This window comes from Amblyomma americanum, chromosome 9 (assembly GCF_052857255.1).
Source record: "Amblyomma americanum isolate KBUSLIRL-KWMA chromosome 9, ASM5285725v1, whole genome shotgun sequence".
NCBI lineage: Eukaryota > Metazoa > Arthropoda > Arachnida > Ixodida > Ixodidae > Amblyomma > Amblyomma americanum.
The window spans coordinates 59,948,368-59,974,270 of record NC_135505.1 but is presented as its reverse complement, the minus strand read 5'-3'; the positions used below and the strand labels follow the sequence as shown (position 1 = coordinate 59,974,270).

The 25,903-nt window shown below is 46.7% G+C and overlaps 1 protein-coding gene across 5 annotated transcripts in view; it reads right to left on the bottom strand.

The window, feature by feature from the left end:
• Positions 1–4,356: 4,356 nt before the first annotated feature.
• The window catches only part of LOC144104421 (insulin-like), a 42,870-nt gene continuing 21,323 nt past the window's right edge, over positions 4,357–25,903 (bottom strand). For 3 of the 5 annotated variants that reach the window (XM_077637407.1, XM_077637408.1, XM_077637406.1), the window contains 2 exons: positions 8,149–8,363; positions 4,357–5,002 (listed from right to left, as the gene is read on the bottom strand). In XM_077637407.1, the coding sequence (XP_077493533.1) occupies positions 4,800–5,002; positions 8,149–8,356 (411 nt within the window). In that variant the 5' untranslated portion in view covers positions 8,357–8,363 and the 3' untranslated portion in view covers positions 4,357–4,799. Of the gene's footprint in view, positions 5,003–8,148; positions 8,364–14,279; positions 16,481–17,862; positions 18,092–25,903 lie in introns of those variants that run through there. The other 2 variants (XM_077637405.1, XM_077637404.1) reach the window with 2 other exon arrangements.

The window sequence follows — 25,903 nt, the reverse complement described above, 5'->3', positions numbered from 1 at the left end:
GGGGAGCCGACCCCGGACGAGGAAAAAAAAAAGGAAAACACGGAGCGGGAGGGTATAATGGCTACCCATCAAGGCAACAGAGCGGCGGCGTGTAAGGTGCACAGGAGCAGACGTTGGCGGGATCGCCCTACACACAAAAGTTAGACGCGTGCACTCGCGTGCCCCGACCATAAAGAGTAAACAAATAAACAGAATAAAATGCAGACAGGGCCGGAGCTTCCGTCATCTGGAACCACTTCGGCAGCCAGAGCCAAGGCCGAATCAGCGGCGCCGTGAGCTTAACTAGACACACGTGCACTGTGCATGAAAACACCCAGACACACAACAGTAAAACATCCGAGCTCATGCCAGTGTCATGTGGCGGCTAAATGACAATGGCGGGAGCATTTAAGCGAGTAAGGTGTACAGAAACAGGCGGTGGCGGAATTGTCCAACATATATAAATTGGAGATGCTTGCACTCGCGTGACCTGGCCAGAAAAAGTAAACAAATAAACAGAATAAAATGCAGACAGGACAGGAGACTTCCGTCATCTGGAACCATTTCGGCAGCCCGAGTCAAGGTAGAATCAGTGGCGCCGTGAGCTTAACTACACACATGTGCACTGTGCCTGAAAACACCCACAAAAGAAAAAAAAGTGGAAAAACATCCGAGTTCGGGTAAGTGTGGTGTGGGAGGTAAATGTGAATGGAGTGAGCACTTAGGCAAGGGTTCTTCAATTGCACCCCGTCGGCAAGGTAATCGAACTGGGAAGATAGGGGCGGGATGGGGTAGGGAATGAAGAAATTTGTGTGAGCTTGAAAAAGATGTCGCTGGCAAGAAACGACCGAAGTATGTCAAGCTGGCTCTCGTAATGTCAGCAACGGCCCTGCAAGGGGCGGATGGAGGACAATACACCTGGACTTTCATTAATGCCGTGAGGAATTGTTTCAAATTTGTAAATGAAGTACGACTCGCGTTGTTCTCTTTCCTGGGTGTTGTGGAACCCACCCTGTAGGACTGTTAACTTAATTGCATCAAATGGGTGGTTTCGCTCATTAATGTCTTTTGACAAGGGAAGGCTGGGTAGGGATAAGATATGCGCGCGGTGGTTATTAAAGCGAATTCGTAGAGGGGTGACGGTCTGTCCAATGTACTGCATACTGCACACACTGCATTCTAGGAGGTATATTACGTTGCAGGAATCACAATCAAAGTTGCCATTAATTTCCCATTTGAAGCCTGAAGCTGTGCTTACTGCACAGCTTGATGTTTGTATGTGTTTGCAGACCTGGCATCTACTTTTTCCACAGGGCCGGCACCCCAAAAGCGGCTGGTTATTTGTTTTTGAGTGTACTAGAATATTTTTAATGTTTTTTGGTCGTCTGTAGACCACGTGAGGGGGAGCAGTAAAAATTTTGGTGAGGCGCTCGCTTTGTTCGAGGATGTTGAAATGTTTTCTGAGGATTTTGTTTACGTTAGGCGGGTTACTGGTGAAGGTAAGTAAGAGATTTGCCCGGTGGTCTGTTTCCTCGTTGTAGCGACATCCCTCCAGTATTTGCTCTCGGTTGAGTTTAGATGCCTTTTCAATGGCATCGTCGACAATGGCGGGGGGGGGGGGGGGGGGTATCGTTGCTTAATGAGGACTTCTCGCATGCGTTTGAAATTTTTTACGAAGTCCTCGTCTTGGGAACATATGCTTTTAAATCGATGTGCCTGAGAGTATGGGATGCTTGTTTTAGAGGGACGAGGATGGCAGCTTTGGAAGTGTAGGTATTGTTGGCGATCTGTCGGTTTTCTATATACACCGGTGGTAAGTGAGCCTTTGTTTACCGAAATCTCAACATCTAGAAAGTTAATTGTGGTGTTGGAGTACGTTTAAGTGAAAGATATGTTGGGGTGGACGAGGTTGACGTTTTCAATAAAACGTATGAGTTCTTGCTCTCTGTCAGTCCATATTAAAAAGATGCCATCCAAGTAGCGTTTGTATAGGGTGGGCTTAATGGGGCAATCTTTCAGAAATTTGGATTCAATACTATGCATGAAGATATTGGCGTAGGTGGGTGCCATCCTTGTACCCATGGCTGTGCCATTAATTTGCAAATAGCGTTCATTGTTAAATTCGAAGTTGTTATATTCGAGTACGATTTTTTCCAGCATATCTAAAACACGTGGGGTAGGGGTTTCCTCCTTTCTGTTTTGTTCATACGCTTCGATCAGAGATTCTAGTTTCATCTAGTTCAGTTTGTCGTCACAGCTACTGGCTTAAGTTAACGAGGGGCTACAGTGCGAACGCAGATTTCTGATCGCTTTCCACTATCCACCACTCTAGTGACGTCGCTCAAACAGCTGTATCAAACTCTATTCTCTTCTACAGCTCTCCTTCTGTTGGAACAGTTCAGTAGGTCAGCTGGTGCTTGGAACCTGCAGACTTCGTTGCACTCTCCACTAAGGAGTAGATCGTGCTCGTTGCTTCAAAGGAACGAGAAAATTGAATCTCCCTGATCCAGGATGTTGCCAGCGTGAAGGTGTTTGTTGGTGGATGGGGATTGTATCGCGATGTGTTTGCTTGCCGGTGCTCCTGTGCACGGGGCGTATTTGCTTTGCTGAGGTGTACCAACACTACGTACATCCCTGCACACAATGAAGCCGACTCCCCCCCCCCCCCCCCCCCCTTGCTCTCCTGACGTGCGTAATTGTCCTTATAGAGACAGTCCTCTTTCCACAGGTGTCTTCATAATATGTTAGAAGTGGCCTTGTTTTGCTCATTGAACCTTGTGGGGGCTTTTGTGCCTCTTGAACATTCCTAAGGTCTGAAGAGGCAGTGGTTGTGGCAATGACTTATGCTATACAGCGGCTATATAAGGAGAGACTGCACCCTTTGAGGGCATAGTAAGGTGAGTGGCAATGACTGTCCGTAAGTATGCGCTACCTTGTGACGCGTAGACAAGAAAGAAATGGCCTTCAAGTCCAGTACTGAGTCTTGTACTATGGTGAGAATGTTTTCGCTTCAGTTGCTGAAATTTTATCTGGATGACCATACTGTGGTGAATAAGATCCATATAGTCACATACTGCAAGTTCTACCTAAGTACTCAAAGGTTTAAGAAATTCTTTGCGTTGCAGGCCGGTGCAAAATGGGGCTCGGGAATACTGGCTTGAGCTCAGTCGTGGAGCCTGAGCGCATGGCCGGTGCACAGCAGGTCGAGGGTAATTCAAGTTGCGTGATGTCCGTAAGTCAAGAAAAACTCCTGCAAGGTATGCTGGCTACCCAGGTTCCATAGAAACACCCTTAGCATGACAATAGGTCCAGACGTGTGAGAGTAGCATATGCAGATCAGTACGTAGGGTGTTGCTGGCTTATTCTCAGTCAAAAGTGGGCTCACAAAAGATACTACCCGTGATGTCATTGGGTTGCCTAAAGATTGTGGGATGCTAAGAAAAGCCCTCGTTGCAGAACAATATCAATTGTGTCAAACTTTCCTGAAGACAAAGAATACTTCTGGTCCTCTGGCTTTTGTGAAGTTATGTCAATCCGAGTGTTGCAAAAAATAACGCCGGACACATTCTTTGCTATTTTGAACAGTGCCAAAACGGGAACTGAAGAGATGGCATTCTAGAAGACGAACTTGTGTTTCTGAGAAAGGATATTAGGCATGTTCATAAACAGCACCTATTAAACAGTGCAACAGCGGAGTAGGTACTCGCTCTGCTTTGCCATTATTTCATTATCTCTTTACAAAAAAACCTACGCCAGTAATCACATATTCAACAACTGAAAGTTTTGTAACGCATCCAACGCAGACTCACCAAAATTTATCAAAATACTTAGAGGAAGAACCAAGCATGCTTTCTCACAGTGGCGGAACCGGAATTCGATTTCTATTGCCAAGTTCTCGTGAAGCCGTTTTATAAAGCCTTACAGTGTTTCTTTATAGAACACATTTCTTTTGAGCAATCATTATTTTTGTTTCACTTAGTTGCAATGTGTTCTATGCTTCGCACATTTCTATCGGAAGCCAACTCATTTTTTTTTAATAGCACATGCGCTTTTCTTTTTTCCGTGTCTAGTTAGGATCATTGTCTGTCTGCTTCGTGCCGGCCCTTATTTGGAACGGTTTGATTTCTTTTTTTCATAGTGCCTGTGTCAATGCCACATCTATACATTTCAGACCTCTTAGTCTAGGGCCTTCAGTTTTAGACAGAAAAATTTACATTATATCTATTCCCTCTCACATAGCCTACGGCACTTCAATAGGGAGAATCATTATGATAATAAAAGTAATCGCTGAAATTGTTCAGTGCGTATGATAGCATTCGCTACATGCAATAAAGAGACTGGTCGCTTTGCTAACCTTAACCCAACCCTTGGAAGGCAGCCGTAGGCTACCGATACTTTTTTTTTGAAGACAAAACAGCCAGTGGTCTTTGAGGGCAACTTGACAGTTTTTAATATTGAATTTATACAAAGGGAAAACCCACAATAAGAGAGAGATACAAGAAAACATCACGTGGTGTTGAGGCCTAATTTACAATCAGCACTCCGAAATAATAGTTTGGAAGGCAATATCATGTAGGATGTCAACTTGCGCTGAAGAAGTACAAATTCCGATGCTCATCGGAACGCAAATGGCTGCGTTTCTCAGAAAAGGTTGACGCGTCCTAGCTCTCGTTGCGACGCTTTTCATTGGTGATTGTCGCATTAGCGGCGACGTGCGGTGCACGATAGCATCGCACGTGTGCTATGCGGCACGGCGCCACACGCAAAACGCAGTGAGATTCGGGAGGCCTTGGACGGAGGGCTCTCTGTTTATGCACCCTTCACTCATCACCACCGGACGTGTCCCGGGCGCAGTAGGAGTAGAGCTCGGAAGGGGTGCAGCTCTTGTGGCAGCATTCCTCGACGATGCCGCGCGTCTGGCGACCAAAGCGGGCAGATGGCCGAAGTAGCTGCAGTGCCGTCTTGGCGTCCAGGAAGCCGAGTTTGGGACTGCCGCCGTCCAGGAGGGACACCCAGGGGGCCACTACGAAAAATGCGTGAGTAATGACATTAGCCTGGCCTTTGGGCTCTCCGCCACCTGGGCGCACCAGAATTCCACTGAACGCTGCCAGGACGGCTTCCAGTCAGACCCTAGCCCTCCGCCAGACCTGGTCCGCGTCTCAGTCCACTGTTAAAGAAGAAAATACCAGCCAAAAAAGACGAACACACCAGGAGAGAACAACACAGGACAACGGCTGGACGAACAACTGAATTCTTTATTGAGTACAGACCGCCGAGTAATCTCAACGCATGCGCCAAGGCAGGACAGACGCTCAAGCATACTTATTCAAATAATCAAGTTCTTTTATCGTCAGCGCTATCGATGGTGAGCTGACGCAAGCATCACCATGTTTTGCTATTTGAAAGACCTCAAAGATTTCGCCGGCCTTCCGTGTTTTCCCATAGCCCAGAATGGTGACTTCAGAGAAACGCGGGGAAAACTTGCCAGGACATCTACTACAGTGCCAAGTAAGACTGCCATCTTCACCAGCGCCTACTTTTCTTTTGTGCTGGCGCATCCTGTCGTTCACACAGTCACCCGTCACAGGTCACAGGTCAGTGGAATCTTATAAATCACCTCAGTCCGGCACTTTGCGTACATGGTTCTATGTTTGGTCGTGCAACGCTTCTTGTTTCCGCCAGGCATAATTCGTGCACAAAGTCTTGAAAGCTTAACGGGGGCCGAAAAAATCAAATTGACCCTTTGGCGCTCGGCGACTTTCTTAACATTGTGCGCCACTTTGTGCAAATAAGGCATGACTTGAAATTTTTTACTTTTCTCAATGGCATCATTATTTCCCTTCTTGACCTCGCCGTTCATCTCTTTTGATACGGATTCAGCGACCACTCTCAACATTTCTGCAGGGAAACCTGCATCAGACAGGCGTTTGGCTTGCGTAGCGACACTGGTTGACACGTGGCGTGTTCGTCTTTTTTTGGCTAGTATTTTCTTCTTTAACATGCCATACTAACAGGCCCACCATTCTGCCCTGCTTCAGTCCACCGTATCTTTTATCTACCCCATCTTCATCTCCACCCGCTGAAGGAGATGAATCGCGGACAGTGGCTGCAACAACCCTCGTCCTCCGCTCTTACAGTCTCTCGTGCCTTATTCCGTTTCTTAAAGGAGCTCTTAAGCACTTTCCGAGGAGAGCACAACAATTCAATCAATCACTGTGTTGTGCTGCAATGAACACTTCAGCCAAATAATCCACTACTGCCGTAGCAGAAAACCCACAATCAGGCGCGAAAGTTGGCGAACACTTCCGAGCAAGTTTTTCATGCTCGCACCTTCCTCCACCGCTCGCACCTACATATACAAGTTGAGAGGTGGCTATTGGTAAGAGTCTTTCAAATGACAAGCAGCTACCATGGCTCGGCCAATAAGCCGCGTAGCACCGGGCAGTCAGGAAGCTCTGCTCCCGGAGGTGGGTCTGGCGGAGGAGCGCCGACCTTCTAGCGAACAAAAAGTTAGGAAAGGAGAGGGAAAGCCGTGAACACGCTCAAATTGAAATTTTGACTATATATAACCTAGATTCTACAAAGCACATTAAAGAAATTGTTGCTGGGCAACATTCGTGAAGCGGTGTGCTTTAAAAGTCGAGGCATGCCGCAACTTTCTTAGGGCCCCTTCCAGAGCCTATTGAAGAACGCCGTGCCTGCGCGATGAGTTATGGCTTTGCCAGACAATCTCCATTCTTAACTGAAATTATAGCTACCCCATCCCTTCCTCTAGTGCAAGGTAAAAGACCGGTACACCTTCTCGCTGAACCCGACGCCTTTTCTTCTTCCTCTACTCTATCAAGGTTCCTAACATCGGCTTCCTTTCATACGTCTGCTTTAGGGTTGCCGGGTTTTTATCAGAAATATCTGCACCGTTGGCGTCAGTTAATATATGGTTCGCTCTTTTCGCGCTCTGCTGCTCTGTACTTGTCTTCATGAACCGAATTACCGTGCTGAAGCCAGTGGGTTCCTTCTACCATCAACGCTGTAGCGCCATAATTTCGCCCACAATTGTCTCAGAAAAAGCCCGACAAAGGGCGTCTTGTATTTTACACTGATAGATGTGCATGACACGGTAGCCAATATCCGAAACCCGTCGTCGGTATTGCCCTCATGTCCCAATATCTCGACCCCTAAACCCCTATTCTTCTTGGCAAGGCATTTACTAGAGCGCATTCTTGGCGCTAATGCGAGTGAGGCGACAAGTGCAGCAGATAGAGCATACTCCTGCCCCGAGTTGCTAAACAATTTCATTAGAATCAGCATTTCGCATCACTCCAGGTGCTTACATTCGTATTTCCACAAGGATAAACGTCCTGTTAATATTTCACAGAGCTAGGTGTGTTAGCGTGATTCCCCCAGCTTCGCGACGCCGTCGCCATGGTCACCGTCATCTCGTATTCATGTCCCTTTCCTAAACCGAAAGATGAAAAACTGTGCTCGTATGCAAAAAACATTAGTTGGCATTAAATACCTTCCTTAAGGGTATGACACGATAGCGTTCAGCCTGTGGGGTGCACTTCGCGTATTACTTCGCAGACACAGTGTTGTTTTCTTCACCGCCACATGAGCGTTAACCTCCTGAGTAAGCGCTGAGTACGTGCATGCCCATATATGCAGAATTGGTCGTTCTCTACGTTGCATTCATGGATCGCAAAGAGTCCTCGAACCACTCCTGGCGCTGTAGTTAAGCGATGGCTGTTTCAAACATAGCTGCCGGCGGGGCTTGTGAGGCCCATGTTTTCTTTCCCGGGCAACCTCTCGCTTTTAACACCCGCGTTAAATGTATCCCGCCCGAGCGCACGGCTACTATACATTTGTATCCACTCTCAGGCGAAGGCCAAGTTTCCCAATCGATTGCGAAACTGGGGCGCCGACCCGAAAAATGCTGCCGTGTATACTTCCTCGCAGCCACGAATTTGGTCAATCATTGATAGACTACTGTGTGGAAATGAGTTTAGTGGCAGTGGCCATCATGCATGACATCGTCATTCTGTTAACCCTTTCGCGCAGCAGCTAGAGATGATCGCTCATCGTACCAAATGGGAAAGCGGGCCAAATGTTTTTGCTCGTTGAAACTAGGACCTTAAACAACGCCACTTGGCATCGCCGGTACAGTATACTCACGGATGGGCGGTGCAGGACGGTTGAGGTGCCTTTTCTGCATGGGGTCGAAGATCTCACGACCGCACAGGAACTCCAGGGTCTCAACCAGGCGATTGCCGCATAAACGGTCCCGCTTCTCAAGCGATGACGAAGAGGCCAGCGTGGCGGCGCACAGCAGCAGCAGGGCGCTCACCGCCACGGGAACCATGTTGCAGGAAGAGGACGCCATGCTTGCTCTGCGATTGGTGGCGCCGCGGACTGAGCTTGACCCGTAGATTGTGCTGCACCCGCTGCTGCTAAACGTCGGGTTACTGAAAGGGACGCTGAGGGCCAATCCGTCTAGTTATTTATCATTAGCTGTCTTCATGTCGCACTCTGGTTTGACGGTTTAGGTCGTCCGCAGATAAACAGACCCCTTCCCGGCCCCTCCCAACCATCCCTCGCTTGTTGCGAGCTTCGAAACTCACCCATCCTGCATAGGGCGTCGAGAAATCTGTGCAAAATAAACCAAGGGATAATCGACCTCTTATCAGCACCTCGACACAAAGGGAAGCCAGTGGGCCATAACCACTCTTGGGGGCTGGGGTAGCCAGGGTTGCTATTGAGGACACCGAAAAAATAAAGATCTCCCTGGTTGTACTTCCCCTTCTCCTCAGTCTGCGAAGTGGCCGAAACTAATGTTTGCAGCGTTTGTGCCACAGCAAACCGATGCCGCCACTACATGGCGAGGCGAACTGTGCACTCACCGTCGCAAATAGATGTCGCTTAATATGGCGTTACGCAGTGCCAACCGGGTGGCTAGTTTTTTATATGCTCATGCCTTCTCCACTGAAGGAAAATTTGTTCACTGTAATAAACGGAGTCCCCAAAGATGGACTACCTTCCTCTTAAGGGAATAATTATTCATTACCATCTACGAGAACGCTGTCACGCCCTGCAAAGAGAGGCATTATACCTTTCCGAAAAATCTGCTTACACTTCATCCGTAACTGTGTAATGAGCAGTGATACTGAGTAATTCCTTGATCGACGTTTCGATTGCTTCATAAGCTCCGTGTACTGTTTCCCTTTTAATTGCTTGGAGAGAACCTCTCACTCACTCAAGACCATGCGACTCTGAATGAAGCTGGCGGTGCATCGTGCTCCTGCGGAGAGTCCGAAAAACTGAGCACTTAGTTTTTTACTCTCACAAGGAGCGTATAGGCAAAGAGTCATTTGCACTCTATTCGCATTAGATATACACTCACTGTCACAGACAAAAACCTCTGGCCTTCGACAACTGCTTTGCAACAGCGCGCAATACGAGCTTGGGTAGACTTCCTGCCGGTGTCAGATATTTTAGAGGGATATTATGCCCTCCGTGCTTACGTGCTTCCATGTAGTGCCCTTTGCCCTCAAGAGGAAAGTATACAACAGCTGTATACAACAGCTGTACCTACGGGGCAGAAACATGCAGGCTAACGAAAAGGGTTCACCTTAAGTTAAGGACAACGCAGATAGTCATGGAAAGGAAAATGATTGGTGTAACGTTAAGAGACCAGAAGCGGGCAGAGTGGGTGAGGGAACGAACACGGGTTAATGACATCCTAGTCGAAATCAAGAGGAAGAAACGGGCTTGGGCAGGGCCTGTAATGCGAAGGTATGATAACAGCTGGTCCTTAAGGGTACGAAGTGGATTCCTAGAGAAGGCAAGCGTCGCACGGGGCGGCAGAAGGTTAGGTGGGCGGATAAGATTAAGCAGTTTGCAGGCATAGGATGGGCGCAGCAGGCAAAAGACAGGGTTAATTGGAGAGATATAGAAGATGCCTTTTCCCTGCAGTGGGCGTAGTCAGGCTGACGATGATGGGGATATAGTCCGGAATGCATAAAATAAACGTGCTCTGGGTACTTCTATGTGTACTCTGTGAGAATAAACCGCTCTTGGATCTGTGTTTTCAAACTCATTGTTTATGGGTACACTCTTACCAATGTCCGGGTAAACATCATGGATATAAGAAGCACACGCCGGCGGGCTGCTTGGAATCCTGCTTAGAAGCGGCCACGATCGAGAAAGTAAGCGTCCCAACGCAGCGCTGCCTGACGCTCGTCCTGTAATCAGCGCTGACGCGCTTTTACTCTTTTGTATTCCGCGCAACATACTCGGAGGCTTTTTTTCTTCATTTTGCGGGGAAGTGGCCGGTCACCGAGCCAACCCCTGCCCGGGCTTTGCTCTGTTGCCCTCTTTCAAGGGCACAGTGAGAATATAATTTGCGTGCTCATTGCTACGCAGCGGCTGGTTGCATGAAAACTAATTTGGCGGGCCGAAGAATTTGTCACAACTGCCAATATTAACGCGGCGTTGGTGATTATTGCTGCCTCTTCGTTGTGTTCATCTTTTGACATCAAAAGGATGGTGTGTGGCAGGTAGGATTTCAAGAGAAAGTGAGACCTGGCGACGCTGTCGAACCGTTGTCGTGTCGGCAGACAGAAGTGCGCGTATTGTGAAGAGCCCTCTGCAGCACAGACCAGCTGGTGAGTGTTTTTTTTCTGTTTCTTTTTCGTGTGTTCGATTTGATTTTCAAGCACGTAGTTGTATGCTTGCCGGAGCCAAAGCGCGTACATAGAAATACTGCGTCTTGGAGTCACAGACGCCAGTAAAATTGCAACGATATAGCGCTTCAATTTCACGGATAGTCGCACTCAAGTATCGTAATCTGCTGGGACAGCCAGCTGTCTTTGCAACAACGGGAGAGTGCTCTGCAAGCAAGAAGGACGTAGTGGAACATGTTATTGCGTTTTCATTATCGGGCTAAAGAAGGTGCATGTTGTTTTTGCAATTTTATTGCAACGCGCCAGGTTTCTCGCCTTCTGTCATCATTCTTTCCTCTCACTGTTGGACTTACAGCAAGGTCTTCGTGCATTGCTGAGCTATTAGGTACGTTGAAGGCTTGCCCGTGCAGTTCTAGTATGCGATCTTGGTGCATGGGCATCAGGTTTTAATGAAACCATGTGTTTTATCAAGCCACGACTCTAATTACATACAAAATAAATTTCAGGCGCTTTCAGTGCATGATCATACCTGTTTTAATATGTCACTGATAAGGAGAGGTTATCAACGTGCACAAATGTATGCATGTGGTGCATTCTGGTAAAGCGAGTAAGGAGAATTTTTTTGCATACTAAGTCTGATGGCCTGTAAAAGAGATAAAATATTTTAGCCATCTCTCGGTCCATACCTCATCGTGATTTCTTTATTATATTTTATGAAAGTCTTAAGCTTCCCGGCGTTGTGCTAGCAGAGGCGTTGTCCGGCGAGAACTCTGGCGTTTACCTGGAGAACACTGATAAATGTTTTGAACGTGAAATATTTTATCATGTGTGCTTGAGCCCTGTGAAACCTTGGGGACGAGCGGTGGGTGCTTTAAGTATGTGCCATTTGTGTTCACATGGTCCAGGTAAGGTTTGGAAGCTTTGGAGTGGAGGATTTCTCGGGAATGGGGGGCAGAATGTTCTAAACCTGACATTGCGTATTAGCTCTGAAAAGGGGTGAACCACGCGGCAATTTTCTTTAATCCAATGTATTTTTTTCAGCACATAGATCCGGTGTAAAAGTGTCGCTAAAATTAAAGTCTAATAGATACCAGTTTATGTCTGTGTTGTTGTCATGACGAGACCCTGCTGCATGCAGAAATAATTGTGCTGATTAGTATTCTGACTTGTCAAATTGCAGAAGCAGCAGCTTCAAAGGCGAATATTTCTGGTGGGCAGTATCTTGACAGAACAACTGATTCATTTCCTGATGCAGTTCGGAGGAGTAGCGACCGGCTAACATCCAGTAGACATCTAATACATACACACAAACTGCTGGTTTTTATTCCCTTAGATGCAAGGGTTTTCACTAAATGAAAATGTAAACATAAGAGGCACACTCAAGTCTGTGCTGGACACAGGGAAACAAGGTGCTGGAGTTTTCAATTATAGCAAAATATATTGCCATATTTGACAGTAATGTTATGTTTGGGTGCGTTTATGTGGTTCTCAGAAATGTGCTAGTAACCTTTCAGCTATATGGCGCATGTTTGTATAGGAAGACAACATGCCTCCAATACTTATTTCTTCACGTTCATGCTGCCTGAGATAACAACGCAGTTTATGTGCAATATACCTTTATGGGGCTTAGTTTTATTGTGTTACATATGATGTTTTGATCATCTTATGCTTTATGAAGTGCAGATACCAGATAGAATAGTTTACTAAAGTGTGCTGTTGTGCTTCAGCAAGCTTCTGCGATATTTTTCCAGAATTTGTTTCCATTTTTCTCCCTGTTTGTTAATTTAATCTGTTCACCATCGCCCTGTCGGCAGTTGACCTGCTTTATTGAATAGCCCGATTGATATTTGTTTATAACCTTTCAGGTTATGTGCTTTGCACGTATTAAAAGCTTGTAAAATCCTGTCCATACCTACCTTTGTTCAAAGGATCCCCTTAAATAAACTGTGGCATCTCCGGAAACTGTCTCCATGATGAACTCATTATATATATAGTTCATCATGGAGAAAGTTTCCGGAGATGCTATACACGTATATATATATATATATATATATATATATATATATATATATATATATATATATATATATATATATATATATATATATATATATATATATATATATATATATATATATTCTTTGAAACCTGCAATGCCTCCATTTATCACACTGCACTTCCATTAGCGTACATCTGCGACTGCAGTAACGCTGTGTTTAGACTCTATGGATAGTTGTCTGAGGTGGGGTATGCATTCTTACTACAGAGATCGTAGTCTAGATGCAGCATTAAACTATTTTTAATATGAATGCACCCACGATAATGTCGAGTAGTATGCCAGTAGTTTCACAATAGGTAAGTGTTTAGACAATGATGGGTTTTCTTTACGAACTGCTGGTGACGGCGTATTTATATTGCTAACCAAGCTTTACGTGCCTGAATGAGTCCTCTGTTTCATTCAGTAAACAGTGGACAATATCCTCGTATGGCTGAATGGCACTGCTTCCCAAGGCGGTAATGACATTGAATAAAATGTGTGGAATTGAGCTTCAGGTATAATGAAATAGGGAACATTACCAGTCAGGATATGCAGCGAATCATAACAGGCGCAGAAAAGAATATGCATGCCGTGCTGCATATCGATGATTTTTTCTAATTATGGCGGGCTGCAGGTTGGATATGTATGAATTACTTTGTGCAGCCAACGTACCTGCACATTACAGTAGCATGTTGAGCTTGAAAGGCTGTCTCAAGGATAATAATAATTAATAATTGGTTTTTTGGGGAAAAGAAATGACGCAATATCTGTCTCGTATATCGTTGGACACCTGAACCGCGCCGTAAGGGAAGGGATAAGGAAGGAAGTGAAAGAAGAAAGGAAGAAAGAGGTGCCGTAGTGGAGGGCTCCGAAATAATTTCGACCACCTGGGGATCTTTAACGTGCACTGACATCGCACAGCACACGGGCGCCTTAGCGTTTTCCCTCCATAAAAACGCAGCCACCGCGGTCGGGTTCGAACCCGGGAACTCCGGATCAGTAGTCGACTGCCCTAACCACTGAGCCACCGCGGCGGGTTATCTCTCAAGGATGCTGAAACGATTTTTAGGCTGTTGCTGTTAAATGCGTTTGGCATTCTAAGTATGGTCGATCTGAGGTTAAGGCGAAAATGAACGCCTTTTTCCAGGCCACTTGTGAGCCTTTCATGGATTTCAGTCCCTCCGGGATGGATGTGAGCTTTCATCATGGGTCTTCCATGTTTGATCTAAATTTTAATCGAATTCGCATATAGTAGAGCACTCCGACCTGCTTTTGACGACTCTTGTTTTTTTTCCACATAGCAAAACCTGAGAATGTAAACATTTTTTTCTTGTTCCTCAGTATAAATTTCTGCAAGGCGCTAGGACCAGACACGTATGATTCTTGCTCAGTAGTATAACGCCGCCGCTACCGGGTTATCTTGGATGACGAACTGATCACATAAGAAAACTGTCCAAGAGAGGAAGACGTTTCTTATTCCGCTTACTCTGCATCGCTTTTGCGAGTTTAGAGTTGTAGTTCTGCGACGGACCCTGATCCATCGAAGACATGATGCTGGTTTAACGAGAGCATAAAGAGAGAATAAAGATTACAAAACAGTAGTCCCAACGTTGGTGCAGCCACCTTTTGAAGGCAGGCGTCAATAAAAATTTTCGTTCCAAAACGCGCACTGTCTGCAAATTATATCTGAAAGAAAAACGTCCGCTCCCAACGACGCCACACGACACATATGCTATTAATATTGCAGTTTCTTTCATTGCTGTATCGTTTGCATCACCTGTTTTATGCAAATTAGCACACTATGGTTATATCGACTATACCAGCGTGCTAATTGCTAAATAAAAGATGTGGACAGAGTCGCTCACTACTGAAGCAGAACGCGGCGGCAGCAATTGCGCCAAAAGAAAAAAAATTGTGATCCGCGTTTTTGTGGCAACTCACGCGAGAAAGGCGTGCATTCGGTATGATTCGAGTTTTAATTTATGCTTCCGCATGCACCAGTGAAATAGGCAGTGAAATTGCACACCAGCCTGTCGAAAAGCAAGCCATCCGCGTCAACTACCACGTTTATACAATCAAATCATCCGATGGATGCAGCCTGACGCGCGGTATACAGCGTCATTGGCGTCATGGGATCACATTTGTGCTATAGCGCATGAAAGGTGCTAAATACCTTTGCATTTCCCACATTCTTGTCATTATTCGGCCCTAGAGTGCATATTTAAAACCAATAATGTCGGCAACCCCTACATCGGTTTGTGGTTTAGTAGTATGTGCGCTCGCTTATAACCGTGTGGCCCCGGGTGCGATTCTCACAATTGTGTTGATTGATGTGTTCAATGTCGTTGATATTGTGCATTTATAAGTGTACCTCTGCATTGTGTATGTTAATGAGATACCCCGCCGCGGGAGCCCAGGAACGCAAGTTCCTCTTTTCTTTCTTAAAAACTGTGGGCCACATAAACGTGCAGACGCTGAGTGAGCTCACGGCTTTAGTAGGGCGGCAAAATTTCACCTTTTCCACCACATTAGAATGTCGCACTTACTTACGTGGCCGCTTAGACTCTCGGCCGCGCAGCAACTGCACCGTTAAAAAATAAGGCCGCTTACACTGCACGCCGCACACACGAGCTGCATAAAGGCCTCTTAAATTTGACCCGAAATCCCGCATCAGCGGAGCGCGCTATGTGCCGGACTTTGAGTAAGGGTGTACTGCAAAGTAAGGTTACTGGTTACTTTTCGTATGCGTATTACCCTCGCAACTAGATATAGTTAGCATATCTCCGTTTGTCAGAAATTCCAGCTTTTTTTGCGACGTTCAGATGGAAAGCCAATACTTGATATCTCGAAAGGACTGATTGGAGCCGTACCTTTCCTTTCGACGTTGTGGTACGCTTCCTTGTACCTATATCTATTTTTAATGCTCAGCCATTATATTAAAGAGAAGAGCAGCCGACTCCAACAGTAGATGCCGACAACGCCTCAAAATTTCTAAATGAAACGCAAACGCGCACCTGCGCAGCCTTCACACAATTCCACGTGTTTAACAATTGTGTTTTCCCACTGAAAGGTTTCATATAAGCGGCGCAAAATGAAATACACGAATTTGAGTCGTTATGTATAAGAAAATCTATGCGTTTCCTGTAAGCCTTCCTTAATAGTTACCATATCATTTCCGCACCATTTTGCTTAATTCTCATTTGATGTGCATAATGTCATACGGAGTTGGTATTACACTGCCGAATGCGTCATCTGTATAGCCCGCAAATACTTCGTATGGGCACGGATTTTCCATATCGGTCATGTGGAAGACATGGGCCATATGGGAACCGTTATAGGGATTCAACGTTTCACTAGGGTCGCTAGTGGCGTGGACGCAGTCAACACAAATTTGTCAAGAGGCCACATGCCAAGAGAGTGTGAGCCCCGCTTAGAGGCTTCTTTTTATGCCGCCCTTCGCGCGCACAAAGCTCTTCACCGGCGTTCCTCATTCCGTTTCGTATATTTTCAAAGCATGGAGCTATTTCGCCTTGCGAGTCCACGGTATACACGCGGCCGCCACTTCCCCGCAGCCATTCTGCTTCCTACGAAGGGCAGTAGTTCTGTGCCTCAGCGATGGTGCAACCCTTGTAGCAACACTCGAACACGATGCCGCTCTGATGAGAGTTGCGCTTTCCCAGCAGCTGGTTGGCCGTCTCGGGCCGCACGAAGCCCAGCCCAGCCGCCGCTGACTTGTCTCCGCCAGAGCGCTCCGAGGCTGGCGCCACGAGCGGGAAGAAGCGCTGGCCTGCGCCATTGAGACAGGCGGGCGGTTCGTGTCAGCATTTTGTTACTACAGAAGTTTTAAAAGTCGTTGAAAAATGGCTGACAGTTTAATAATAATATTTGGTTTTTGGGGAAAGGAAATGGCGCTGTATCTGTCTCATATATCGTTGGAGACCTGAACCGCGCCGTAAGGGAAGGAATAAGGGAGGGAGTGAAAGAAGAAAGGAAGAAAGAGGTGCCGTAGTGGAGGGCTCCGGAATAATTTCGACCACCTGGGGATCTTTAACGTGCACTGACATCGCACAGCACACGGGCGCCTTAGCGTTTTTCCTCCATAAAAACGCAGCCGCCGCGGTCGGGTTCGAACCCGGGAACTCCGGATCAGTAATCGAGCGCCCTAACCACTGAGCCACCGCGGCGGGTTAAGCTCTCTTTTTTTCATGTGGATACTGCCACCACGTACCTGACCGCGCGTTTGAGGTGTCCACTGACCCAGGGAGCCAGTTATGCGCCTTTCCTTTCCTTAAGACCAACGGTCTGCACCATTGTCAACGCCAATGAACCCGATGAGCACCGGCGGCCTGTTGCTCCCGTGCCACGTTTCTTTGCAACCACGACGTTGTCAACGCTAACGCATGCAACACACTTCCCTCTGTCACTACCGCTACGTAGCTCAAAGCACGAATGAGGTGGCCACTGAGGCAGGAAACCAGTTATGCGCCTTTTATTTCGTTAAAATCATTGGTCTACGACGCTGCCGACACTACTGAACCCAATGAACGCCTACGTCCAATTGCTCCAGTCCTGCGTTGCTGCCACAAAGTTGTCAACGGCAACGAATGCGACGCACATACCTCTGTCAGTACCGCTACGTAGCTCAAAACGCTACTGAGGTCTCCACTGACCCAGGGAGCCAGCTATGCGCCTTTGCTGTTGTCACAGAAGTGGCGGCATCTGTGAATTGACTCATGTTTATATAAAAATGATGTGTCCGCGTTTCTTTAAGCGTAGTATGTCGATGTAGCCTCTATGTGTCTATGGAAGAGCAGGAGTACGTACACGCTGTTTCAGTTGCACTTTCTCTCTGAGCATTTTGGCTAGCCTAGCTTACCGCGAACCGGCCGGAACAATCGATCATTTAGCCCAGCACGCACCGCTACCGCTCACTGCCTACTGCGCCCCGCACTACGCATGCGCTGATTGGTTCCGACGCGGCTGGCTAACAAGATGTATGTTAACGGAAACGTGGTGTCATCTAACATCCTTAGGCCAATCTGCGCATGCGCAGTGGCTGCACGCGGTACGCGGTAAGTGCAAGCGGTACGTGCTATGCTAAAGATATATCTTATACGAAGCACGTCACCAGTGATTGCGCTCAGTTTAAGTTTCGATGTTTTGACCTACCTAGCATAGCTCTTTTGGGCACGCTGGACTCGTAGGGGTCATAGATGGTGCCGGCGCACAGAAACTCCATGAACTCAAGGAGCGCGCTACCGCACCGGCGCGGAACGGCGGTTTCGCTCTCCGAGGACTCGGCGGCCACAGCGGCTGCCCCCACCAGCAGCACCATCGTCGTCATCATCATCATAATCGTAGGCTGCGACACCCAGGGGCGGCGGGGGAAATTTGCCATCTGCAAGAGCGGAAAGCATAAGCCGACGTGAATGGGGCCCGCCGTGGGCCCCGCGTTTGCTCGAACGAGACACTTACCTCGCGGGAAAACAGAGGGCGCTGCCTGCCGCAGAATCGGCGGGCGGAGCCTTGCGGCGCTCTCTCTTCGGGGCCATAAAAAGTCGCCTGCGGATACTCCCGCTTTAGCAGCAGCGGAAAGTCGTTGTTCCGGAGACGAGTTGAGATCGAACGGTTCCATGCCTAGTGTTAGACCACTTTCGGTCCAGGCAAACTACAGACTGCTCCATCGTTTAGAGCCCTACCTGCCATCCTTCTCAGGGCATAACTATTTGTTTTCAGTGCAATTGTTTTCTCATAATAGACTATTGGTGCCGGGGTTTGCTCGCTGTTACGTTTGGGTGGGCTACCTGACCGTTTTAGTTAGGATCAACAGAAGTCTGCAACAAAAGCAGCAATACCGAACAAGAAAGCAACTGGTACAGCAGCGCCATCTCTTGTGGTGTGTGAAGTGACAAACGAAGAAAACATGAACCGAACAGTGCTGGTCCCGCGTTATTCCGGGTGAGGTATGACGCTGTTGTGGTTGCGGGAGCTTGCGTTTTCTTGTTCCCACATCGCTGCAAACGATAGAGATTTTGGGCACATTCCCATCGCAAAAGGCAAATACTCCACCCAATATCTCAGCAAATTCCATTTATATGTTACATTTCAGTTCCAAGCCAGCGCTTTAGAGGAGAGAAACACTGGAGAGTTGGCAGTAAGCAACGCAGTATTCTGCATTAGCGGTCACCGTCGATGCTGGCCTGCTGTGTTAAGGAGGTTGGATTGACGGCGCCAGCGCACTGCTTCTGTAGGTGGGAAGCACAGCGCGTGGCAGTTTTGTTCAGAGCGTCCGTCTCGTCCGTTTCGCATCTGCACCTCCTTTAACGATGTCACGCGGAAGCATGAGGCGTCACTTCTTTATGAACGATACGCAACATTATGACACCAAAATTACGGATTGATAAAGTGATGCGTGCCCCACTAGGATTCTACATTCGCAAGCGGAAGCAAACAGGTGACGCCTTGCCAGTGCTAACGTACTTCCCCACGGCAGCTTTTCTCTGTCAAAAACCACGAGCTTGTGGGGCAGTTTATAATCTGCTCTTCTGTTAGTGCGGCATCTGATTTGTTTCTCCCGCCGGCCATCTTGATTGGGCTTCCTTCTTGTTTGCCTCAGTGATTGATCACAGGCCTTGCCACGGCCAGTCACACAAAGAGAAGTTTTGTGAGTGTGAGCTACAAAATGAAATATAAGGCTTGACGAAATCTCGTTGGTTCGGTTAGTAGATTCATATGTCAAAAAGAAAGGAATAACACCGACCAGAAATGTTGTTCTTAAGAGATGTTAATGTTGTTTCGGCTGCCGTACGGAGTGACCAAGGCTTCCGTACGGAAGCCGAAACGTCATTAACATCTTTTAACAACTCTCTTTTTGGTCGGCGTTATTTTCTTTTTGACATATGAGTTACAATACCTGTACCCATTTAACAGGACAGAAAGGTTGAGAAAAACATGCGGCCAAAGACAGTCATGAAAAGCGGTGTTAATTTGTTTTTAAAAGTAATGACGATGCGAATGCAGATGGGCCTTTATTATGAACCGTCCCAGCAAGGTTCAACTGCCCTGGATTCACAGGTCGTGAATTCGCAGCCCACTGGATCCTCCGGCAGAGTAAAGATGCTAGGCTGTGCAGTGGTGAATGCGGTCTGACGAAGAAAATCGGCCTCGTAGAGATCGGCCCTGGAGATGAGATTGGGGCTGGCTCTGTACGTGGCGCCGTCTAGTTTTTGAAACGCCCGAGAACTGTGCAGTCACCGGACGGGGAGAGAAATCTGTGAGACGCATGTATTTCGTCGATAAGTGGGTACGTTGCTCGGGCTGTAGTTTGCTGGATGTGTCACTCGATTCGTCTCAGCAAGAGTTTTAGTTTTTGTCTGCGCGCTTGTATCTTGCTAAATCAAAGCGCCGTCTCCATTACTATTCGCGCCAAACTCTGCATTCGTCGCTATCACGTGCAAGAAATTTTTGTCCTGCATTGAAACTTCATTCGCATGTGAACGCTCACAAGCTGTGTCATCTCTGCAATGTGTTTCACGACTAGGTCTGTCGATCCTCGTAACCGTGCGCCAATTTTAGTTCTTTACCTTTATGGCAAAAAAGAACCTTGTAGTAAATCTAGTAAATCACACAAGCTCTGCATTTGATGTCGATGCTCTTACCAAACCTGTTTTCATTACTCATGCATCCGTTGCCCTTCGCTGAGCACCACCTGCCCAATGATCTACCCCGAAGCAGGCCCATCCTCCGTGCCATCCAACATCACTCTGTTCACGGATGAGTCTGCAGTTCTGCAATTGAGTATAAATTGCTGCCTTGTTCCAGATGCGTGTCCTGCTTTAACTGAACGTCATTTGTGCACCTAACAACGAACGAAGACTGTTTACCGACATCCCTACCATTTCATACCGGGTACATACCAGCATTGCTATTGCTACTGTCGAAGCTGTTAACAGCGAAACTGAAAGATGTAGCGCGCCAAACTACGCTTTCGTATTTAATATTGTTTGTTTGCTTCCAGTGTAAACGCTATTTCTTTGCGCCTGCACCGCTTCAAGCCACCAGCGTCCAGTCTAAACTGCATGCATATCGAACGCAAGACACGCTACTACAGAACAGTACTCATTTTCATGTCAGAGTATGAGCGTCAAGAACTGTTGGAATATACGATTACACTTCACTAAACTGCATCTAAACTCCATGCAGGTCGAAGGCAAGACACGCTACAACAGAACAGTACTGATATTCATGTCAGAGTATGAGCGTCGAAAAACTTTTGAAATGTACGATTATACTTCACTAAACACCCCGCCGCGGTGGCTCAGTGGTTATGGCGCTCGGCTACTGATCCGGAGTTCCCGGGTTCGAACCCGACCGCGGCGGCTGCGTTTTTATGGAGGCGAAACGCTAAGGCGCCCGTGTGCTGTGCGATGTCAGTGCACGTTAAAGATCCCCAGGTGGTCGAAATTATTCCGGAGCCCACCACAATGGCATCTCTTTCTTCCTTTCTTCTTGCACTGCCTCTTTTATCTCTTCCCTTACGGCGCGATTCAAGTGTCCGCCGATATATGAGACAGATACTGCGCCATTTCCTTTCCCCACAAACCAATTATTATTATTATATTACTATTCCCTGAACTGCATCTAAACTGCATGCACTTCGAACGCAAGACACGCTACTACAGAACAGTACTGATTTTCATGTCAGAGTATGAGTGTCTGAAACTTGTGAAATGCACGACTACACTTCACTTCACTTCACTTCAGCATCTGTAAGTGACATATGCGGTATAGTCCACACGAATTCTACGCTAAGCTCAGTGTTAGAAGCCCACACGTTCTCTGACCGAGCTATCAGTCGAAGTAAAAGTGATGCGGTGAGTGACCGAAACGCATGGCATCGAAGAAAACATTTAGCACGATGTACCTGTGAGGGAAAAATAGTGGTGCGTTTCAACGTAGCTAAACCGAGCAGACGTGCGAAACCATGCGTTTAGCCTGCTTGACTCATGGTTTTGCTTTGCTGGGCAGTGAGCATGTCTGGCGACGATATTGGACACAGGTTAAGCTCTGATCGAGGCTTAACTGATCTGATCTGTTCGCACCGCAGATGTAATTTGATGAAGACGACGGTATGCAGTGCACAGCGCGAGAGTATGTTGCAGTTTAACACGAGGCGTGATCGTCTTCGGCACCGCATAGTGCCCTCGTGCACTGGCCAGCGACAGGCCGCTGCGGATTCGAAATCCACTCGCGTTAATATTTATTTTATTGCTGCATCCGTTGTTGATCTGCTATGTTTTGCAAAGGCCATCTTCAATGCCAAGCTTCACACAAACTCGCTGAGCCGGTTAGACCTCTTGAAGTAGTGCTTTCGCACAAAAATTACGGAGTTGCTTCGCTGCGCAGTCAGTTCGTATTAATTCCTGCGGATGAAGCATACAGGACACATCTTTCTTCCATTATTTCTTATCAATTAGTTTGCCTGAATGCGCAGAAATATTTTTGTCCCCGCTTCACAACTCGCAAATTTTTTCTCCTGGTGTACACTGGATGAATGTAGAATTTGTCGAATATATGCTTCCTTTCCGGAGTGTCTAAAATGCACTTCAGAATGCTAAACACACACACAGAAAAACACTCCTTCATGTATGACACGGTAGCTCGCATGTGCACTTCACGCCTTCGTGGACGCAGGCAGCCTGTACGCCTTTCAACCTAGACGCTTCGTTTTGAGACCCGTTTCGCATGCTGCGATTCCCGCCGCTCGGCGACTGCACACAGCGTCGGTATAGCCGCAAATGGCTTGCGACAGGTTTCCGACCGGTTGAAAAACATTCGCAGCGTCTGTGGGATCGATTTGCTAGAGTGCAACGGTGAGTGGTTGCCGATATGCACGTGTCGGAAACGACCGTTTCTGCAATGATGCTGACAGTCAAGTTAATAAATGTTCTAAATTGAGCACCAATCAATGATTCAATCACTTCATGAAGGTCTGCGAGCATAAATGAAAATATTCACATATTTCCCCACTGTATCACACTTGGCACGCCAGAGGTTACATGTTTAAGCCGGCGTAAAACAATCGCACTGTACACTAGTCTAATTAATAATCCAAACAAACCTTCCCACAATAGGTTCCGAGTGAGATCAGCTTGCACGTATCTCCGTTGCAGCATCGACACTGCATTTAGTCCAAAGCTTTGTGCTGTCATTTGGTGGTCACGACATGCACGCGGCTTCTCTGCAGTGCGTATAGACACACGTGAACCGTAAGCATTCACTCAGAAGGAGCAGGAAAATTTCCTGCCTAAACACGAACACAAAGTTGTTTGCTCCTGGAGAAAGAAGACAAGAACACCATGTACTAACACTTGCAACAACTGCTCGTTCCACCACTGATGCGCAAATTAAAGGGACTAGTTGCCAGCCGCCCTGAAGAAAAATCTTTTCTCCTTGCTACAGCCGTTATACCATGGCTCTTTTGCGTTTGATCTGTTCCTGAGAGTACAGAGTTTTACAGCGAGCGTTCACGCGCAGTGCGAAACAAGAGCTAAGACACGCGTGCGCGTTCTGTTTGTCATTTTGTTTTGTTTACGCAAAGGTTAGTGTTGTGAATTGTATTATACAGCTGCAGACCCTCTCATTTCTTTTTTCTTCCTTCCCTATATCTTTCTTTCACCTCTGTATCTCCTTCCGTGCCCCCTTAATATGCGTCGGCTGCAGATCAGGCGCTTAAGAGACAGCAGCTTCCATGGCCAGCGGACATTTTTGTCTTCCAGTTTTTGTTTCCCTTTGAATAAAACCATTACCGCCACCACGCGTCATTTGGTCGGGAACAGAACGTTTGATGAGGTTCGAGTAGGTTGCAAGGGGGCGGAAACGGACTCGGCGGCAGCGCCCAGGTCTCTCCGGACCAACGAAGCGTTCAGGGTACGATGACTCACCCGGGTCTTCCCTCCGACTGCCCAGACCGAAAGGGCCGCTCCCCGCACTCGTCAACGCCGTCGGATCGGACGGTGGGAACCGCCACAGTCCACGCCGATTTGCACTTAGGGACCACGTACGGTCGTTTTTGAGCGGCCTCCGCCAGGCCCGCTTGGCGAGCGGGCCTCCCGTTTTCGGCCTCCAGGCAGACGTGGGGCGGAAAGTGTTGCACGATCACTTTGGCGTTCGGTCGCTATGTTTTCACAGCGGTCGACGATTTGCCAAAATAACAGCCCCCTCTGAAAGTTACGCTACCCTCAAGATTTCAGAACAACGACGCGATTTTTATTGCGAATCCTCGATCGGGTCAGGCTACAGTACTGGCTGCTAACAACTGTCCGTAATTATAACCTGGACAATCACGTATTTCAAATAGTTATGATTATATACTTAAAATATTTAGTCAGTTATTCAAAAAATTGCACAGTGCAGTGTTATTTGCATTGCAGACAGAGAAAAAAATAATTGCACTTGCATCCTTTGCTAAGCATATGCATAGTAGTTGTCACTTTAATATGTAAACACCGTCCTCCCCAGCTACCTACATTGAGCTGACAGTTAATGCAAAAGACATGCTTATCTATTAAAATATATAAGTTGTGTGTGTGTGAACGTCAGAATTGTGCATGCATTAAAAATTCACATTTTAGCACACTGCTGTCAAACAGAAATGCAAATGCCCATGAGAAATTATTACTTTTCCAGCTATTTGGAACCGGTAAAATCAGTTGTAATTAATACAGTTCTGCATTTTACAGAACGGTTACAATAAAACAATAGTGACTTCTTTTTGTTGTTTTTCAGTTGATTATTAATGCCAAAATAGAAATAGCACTGTGTGGCATCAAAGGGGCTTAGACGTGCGTCACTTGCCTCCAGTGCAGGGCTTTGTTCTGCAGAGTGACAGCGGGCAATCAGGTAGTCCTTTAGCATTTTTTAATGACGTCATATTGCCGTTGCACAAGCAAGACTACAGCGTTGAAAACAAGTATGGGAAGTTCTGCTGAAGGCCATGTCATTGCCGCCATGTACAAAATAAGCTGGCATATACTCTGTGCAACTCCAAATTATTCTGAAATGTCGCTGTGAATGCAAAACAAAGTGGGTGCCTTTGGATTGAATAAAAGTCTACACATGTCGTTCTCATTACTATAAACCTAATGAACTATGGGAGCCAGTAAACTGGATTAGAGCTAGAGGGCATGCAAGGACCAATTCGGAGGGTTTACATGGCAACGGCTTCTTGCTTAGGCTGGGAGAGAATACTTTGTACAGTCAGGGAAATAGGATACAATGACCATATATTCTGATTATCTCGAGCAAACACCAATATCTCAAGCAGAATTTCTAAAATTGGATTTCCAGTATTAGAGCTGCATTGTCGCGCAACAAAATGAAATAAAAATTAAGCCATTTAAGTATGTGACAAGCATATATGCGTAAGTTCTCTGATACAACGTTAAAGCAACGTTTAAGAATAATTTTCACTCATTAGTGAAATGTAGACTGAATGGATGAAAAATGACCACTTCCAAATCTAGCCAGCAAAAGTAAGCATTGCTAACTGTTAACTGATGTTTATACCACTTAACACGTGTTGAATATTTGAGTGTGCTATTAGTTACCTACTATCAACACCTTCAGCAGAGTATACCAGCTTCACTGGCAGCCTGGTTTTCGAAGAAAGAAATTAACCGAGGTATCGATAGGTATCAGAAATTTGGAAAATACCAATTTGAAGTTAGGCTGAAGAATGCCGAAAAAAACCCAGAAAAGCAGTGATGGCTTTTGTCTTTACTGGCGTCTCTTTGCCGCAACTTTAAGTTGACAGCTTTTGTGTTTAAGATTAACCAACGGCCATGTTAACACTATCCTGAATATATAAAAGTCGCACGCATAAACATGCATTCGTAGCATTTTCACTGAGCAATGTTATGATGAGCCATGTTATGAAGGCGGTGTGTTGCTTAGCTGAAGAGACAATAAGAGAGAAGCACTAAGAAAAATCTGACACAGATAGGCACAATAATGCATGCTTAGCTATTCAGTGCACGAGTGCAGCTGGCTAGACCTAGCTAGTGCACGGTGTGGATGGAAGTTAGCGTAAATGCAACTGTATACCGGCCGACAAAACTATTGTGCAAATCTGCCCAATATTACTTGAAATAGATTGTGAGGAAAGTTCTTACGCATAAGCGAGCATTGTATTTGTTTGCTGAGCTGAGCA